We start from the raw sequence: 4,884 nt of genomic DNA, 5'->3' as shown, positions 1-4,884 counted from the left end.
CGCTGTGGCCTGTTTTCTGCTTCCCCAGTGCTCACTGAGGGGGCTCAGGGGCTCCTCCTCATCCCTGACCTCCACTGAACGCAGCTCCCAGAGCTGCTGGCGACAGCTGGGACCTCAGGCATTCCTGTCCTGGATCCTGTCACCTCCGTGGCCGGAACCATGGGCTGGGCAGGGCTGCTTTGACCGGCGTGACCCTGCCTGGGCTGCGCTGCCTCCGTGCTTATCGAGCCCCAGCGATATCCTGAGGGAAGGCCGGGCAGGGCCGTTCAGCCCGGGGCCTCCTGCCCACCCTGATAGACCCCGTGTGGGTGGAACGAGGAGCTGTGCAGGGGGGAAATTCCGGCTCGTTTAACCCGGGTGCTGTGGCTACCCTTCGACGGGGAGAAGGACAACACGCTCTGCCTGCCCGGGGCTGTGCTCCTGCTTTCCCCAGCCGCGGGGACCCCGCTGCCCCCGGGGCCGTGTTTGCTCGGGCCCTTCCTGCCGGACAGGCTGTTCTCACATGTGCGGAAGGGAGGGTTCTGCAGGGTTTTGGCCATTGGTGTTGCCGATGCCGGTGCGTTTGCCGTCTCCTGATCTCTCCGGGAGAACGAGAAGCTGCGCTGAACTGCGGCCCCAGCCTCCGCCCCTGTCGGACGAGGAACCGGCTTCCTGCCGGCCCAGGGGATGCTTTTCCCGCAGCTGTAGGTACTAGCGGGCAGGACGAATGTTCTCTCACCTCTTTCACCATTCTCCCGTGCAAACACAACACTTCTGCCCGTTTCCATGGCTCTGGGGTCACAGGAGCGGCCCCGATGCTGGCAGGAGACCTCGGCCCGCCGTGGGGCTACACTGGGGGTGCTCGGGGAGCCCCGAGTTCCCCCGTCCCTCCTCCGGAGCGCCCCGCAGCCGGGTTCTGTCCTGGAAGTGTCTACGAATTCCCCCTGCAGCTGAGAGAGACCCGGGCAGCCCGAGCCCTGCGCGGCCGCGTTCCCCGGCGGGGCTCGGCCCGGCGGACAGGGCCCTGCCCGGTCTCGCAGCGCCCCCAGCCGGCCGGAGCGGGTCCCGGTCAGTGCCGGGAGCTCCCCGGGCTGATGGGAGGGCGGGGTCGCCGAGGCCCGGTTGCCCCGGTGGCGCAGAACCGTCACGGGTGGAAAACGCGAGACTGGAAATAGCCCGGAACCCCGGGGGGTCCCGCTGCCCCGGGCAGGAGTTGCAAACTCGGTCCCTGCTCGGGCACCCGGAGCGGGCGGGGAAGGGGCCGCAGTGGCCCCGGGGCTGAGGGAGCGCCTGTCCGCAGCCCGCCCCGGCTGTCCGCAGCCGCCCTGGGACATCCCTGCTCCAAGGGGTCGAGACCCGCCGGCGGAACCAGCCCCGCTCCGTTCGGAAGCCGGTAACAGACCGGGCCCGCCCCCGCCGCCGGGACCGCCCAGCGCCGCGGGGCCGAGAGAGGCGGGGACGGTACCGGGAGAGGCGGGGCCCGGCGCAGGGGCAGGCAGCGGCGATGGCGGTGCGGCGGGGGCCGGAACCGGGACCTGAAGCGGGACTGGGGCTGGCGCTGCCGTTGCTGCTGCTGCTGGCGGCGACGCCGACGCGAGCGGGGGACGCGCGGCAGGAGGAGGCGGTGCGGGCGCTGGCGCGGCGCCTGCTCGGCCCGCGGGCCGCCGCCGTGTCGCTGTCGGTGGAGCCGGCGCTGGCGGCCGGCGGGCCCGACGTCTACCGGCTGTGGTCGCCTCCCGACGCCGCCGTGGCCGTCGCCGTAACGGGCTCCAGCGGCGTGGCGGCGGCCGCCGGCCTCTATCGCTACCTGCGAGACTTCTGCGGCTGCCACCTGTCGTGGTCCGGGGCGCAGCTCCGCCTGCCGGACCCGCTGCCGCGGCTGCGGGCCGAGATCCGCGCCGCCGCCCCCGGCAGGTAACGGGGACGCGGGGCCGGGCGCCGCTCACGCCTCGTTAGCGCGGGACAAGGCGCCGTTATGTAATGGGGGCCCGGGCGCAGCCTCCGCCGCTCCCGCAGGTACCGGTACTACCAGAACGTCTGCGCCCAGAGCTACTCCTTCGCCTGGTGGGACTGGGCGCGCTGGGAGCGGGAGATCGACTGGATGGCGCTGAGCGGCATCAACCTGGCACCGGCTTTCGCGGGGCAGGAGGCGGTCTGGCAGCGGGTGAGGACCGGGGCCGAGGGACGGCGGGGACCGGGAGGGCGTCGGAACCGGAGCCAGCAGGGTGGCGGTGGCGGCACCTCTGGAACCGGCAGCCGTGGGACCGACTGACCCCCGGCGCCCGGCGCAGGTTTACCGTAACCTGGGACTGAACCAGTCGGAGATCGACAAGTACTTCACGGGCCCCGCGTTCCTGGCCTGGAACAGGATGGGCAACCTCCGCCGCTGGGCCGGGCCGCTGCCGCCCACCTGGCACCTCAAGCAGCTCTACCTGCAGGTACCACGGGCGGCCCGGGGCAAACCCGTGTCACCCCTTCGTCCTCCTGTCCGAGGCTGCCCTCAGGGAGCCTCGGGGGTTCCCCTGCCCTGCCCCGAGCTGCAGCAGCGCCCGGGGTGCCCTCGCGGAAAGGTGAGGGCTTCTCTCCTTCTGCTCCCTCCCTCTTTCTCTCTCCCAGTACCGGATCGTGGAGCGGATGCGCTCGCTGGGGATGACCACGGTGCTGCCGGCCTTCGCGGGCCACGTGCCGGAGGGGATCCTTCGGTAGGTGCGGTCCCTGCCCCAGCGGCTCAGCGCTGGGCCCTTCCCGGGGTCCCACCTCCAGCAGCATCTCCCACTGCGGCTTCCTCAGGAGGCTGCCCTGTCCCCACACGGGCACAGTGGTGCTGTCCTGTGCTTCTCCTGATCCCCATCTCTGTCCTCGTATGCAGGGTCTTCCCACGTGTGAATGCCACTCGCCTGGGGCACTGGAGCCACTTTGACTGCACCTACTCGTGCATCTACCTGCTGGACCCAGAGGACCCCATGTTCCAGATGATTGGGACCCTCTTCCTGAAGGAGCTGATCAAGGAGTTTGGCACAGACCACGTCTATAGTGCAGACACCTTCAACGAGATGACCCCCCTCTCCTCTGACCCTGCCTATCTCTCGAGAGTCAGCAGTGCCGTTTTCAGTTCGATGACAGGAGGTGGGTCCGTGTGTGGTGCTGGCCTGGCCACAGGGGTCCAGATGGGATAGCAGTGGCTGGGGGAGGTGGCCATGGGCCCCATGCAAGGGCAGAACCCATTGGTGCTGGACACCCAAAACCCCTTGAGGGGTCATGAGACACCTGTGGGCCCTGTCTGGAGAGGATCTCACTCAGTGCTCTTCTGTCCCCAGCTGACCCCAAGGCGCTGTGGCTGATGCAGGGCTGGCTCTTCCAGCACCAGCCTGACTTCTGGCAGCCAGCGCAGGTGCGAGCCCTGCTGCACGGAGTGCCCCTTGGCAGGATGATCGTTCTCGACCTCTTTGCTGAGTCCAAGCCCGTCTACCAGTGGACGGAGTCCTTCTATGGGCAGCCCTTCATCTGGTGCATGTTGCACAACTTCGGGGGCAACCACGGCCTCTTCGGCACTGTGGAGGCCATCAACCACGGCCCCTTCGCAGCTCGACGCTTCCCCAACTCCACCATGGTGGGCACGGGGCTGGTTCCCGAGGGCATCGAGCAGAACGACATGGTGTACGAGCTGATGAACGAGCTGGGCTGGCGTCAGGAGCCCCTCGACCTGCCCAGCTGGGTGACCCGCTACGCCGAGCGCCGCTACGGCGCCCCAAACGCCGCCGCGGCCGGCGCCTGGCGCCTGCTCCTCCGCAGCGTCTATAACTGCACCGGGGTCTGCGTCAACCACAACCGCAGCCCCTTGGTGCGCCGGCCCTCGCTGCGCATGGACACGGAGCTCTGGTACAACGCCAGCGACGTGTACGAAGCCTGGCGCCTGCTGCTGAGCGCCGGCGCCGAGCTGGGCTCCAGCCCCACCTTCCTGTACGACCTGGTGGACGTGACGCGGCAGGCAGCGCAGCAGCTGGTCAGCGACTACTACCTGAGCATCCGCCAGGCCTTCCAGAGCCACGCGCTGCCGGAGCTGCTGACGGCTGGGGGCGTGCTGGTGTATGACCTGCTGCCAGAGCTGGACAGCCTCCTGTCCAGCCACAGCCTCTTCCTCCTCGGCCGCTGGCTGGAGAGCGCCCGTGCCGCGGCCACCAGCGACCGGGAGGCTGAGCAGTATGAGCTGAACGCCCGGAACCAGGTGACGCTCTGGGGGCCCAGCGGGAACATTCTGGACTACGCTAACAAGCAGCTGGGGGGGCTGGTGCTGGACTACTACGCTGTGCGCTGGAGTCTCTTCGTCTCTGCGCTGGTGGAGAGCCTCAACTCAGGCCGCCCCTTCCACCAGGACCAGTTCAACCAGGCTGTCTTCCAAGTAGAAAGAGGTTTCATCTACAACAAGAAGCGCTACCCAGCTGTGCCAGCTGGGGATACGATGGAGATCTCCAGGAAGCTGTTCCTCAAATACTACCCCAGCGCCCTGCGGCGCAGCTTGGCTGCGCCTGCATGACTTTGGGTTCTGCCTCCAGAGCCTCCCCCAGAGAGGGTGGACAGAGCCTCTGCACCCTCTCCCATCTGGGAGATGATGGCTGTGTCCTGGCTGCACTGGAAGAGGGGCACAGAGCCCTGGTGGCCCTCAGCCAGCCTGGATCCGCCTCTTCCCATGCATGGGCAGGACGTGCCCCAAGAGAGGCTGGCACATGGACAAGGGGCTGGCAGATGGAAGGGGGGGCAGGGTGTGCTCCAGGGTCCCATCCCATCCCATGCTTTGTGCTCAGCTCTACCTAGCTGCCCTGAGCCTGTTCCCAGCAAAGCTGGGCTGCCCCTGGGCTCTCAGCTGGAAGTTCAGAGGGACACTGCAGAGGGACAAATGTGTCCCTG

The 4,884-nt window shown here is 68.5% G+C and overlaps 1 protein-coding gene across 1 annotated transcript; it reads left to right on the top strand.

Annotated features, from left to right (window-relative positions):
• Positions 1-1,483: 1,483 nt before the first annotated feature.
• Positions 1,484-4,515, top strand: NAGLU (N-acetyl-alpha-glucosaminidase). Its single transcript, XM_040087072.2, has 6 exons — positions 1,484-1,893; positions 1,996-2,143; positions 2,271-2,417; positions 2,596-2,681; positions 2,849-3,105; positions 3,297-4,515. The coding sequence occupies exons 1-6, from the start codon at positions 1,484-1,486 to the stop codon at positions 4,511-4,513; spliced, it is 2,265 nt and encodes a 754-aa protein (XP_039943006.1). The 3' UTR covers positions 4,514-4,515.
• The last annotated feature ends 369 nt before the right edge of the window (positions 4,516-4,884 follow it).

This window comes from Hirundo rustica, chromosome 27, assembly GCF_015227805.2.
Source record: "Hirundo rustica isolate bHirRus1 chromosome 27, bHirRus1.pri.v3, whole genome shotgun sequence".
NCBI classification, from domain to species: domain Eukaryota; kingdom Metazoa; phylum Chordata; class Aves; order Passeriformes; family Hirundinidae; genus Hirundo; species Hirundo rustica.
The sequence above is the reverse complement of the archived record's forward strand: the minus strand, read 5'-3'. Positions and strand labels throughout refer to the sequence as shown.

What these genes read in the sequence shown, in the direction of transcription:
- NAGLU (XM_040087072.2), top strand. Translation starts at nt 1,484, where the DNA reads ATGGCGGTGCGGCGGGGGCCGGAACCGGGACCTGAAGCGGGACTGGGG. An exon ending in TCAAGCAGCTCTACCTGCAG is followed by an intron (nt 2,418 to 2,595) that starts GTACCACGGGCG and finishes TCTCTCTCCCAG; the next exon opens with TACCGGATCGTGGAGCGGAT. An exon ending in GTGCCGGAGGGGATCCTTCG is followed by an intron (nt 2,682 to 2,848) that starts GTAGGTGCGGTC and finishes CCTCGTATGCAG; the next exon opens with GGTCTTCCCACGTGTGAATG.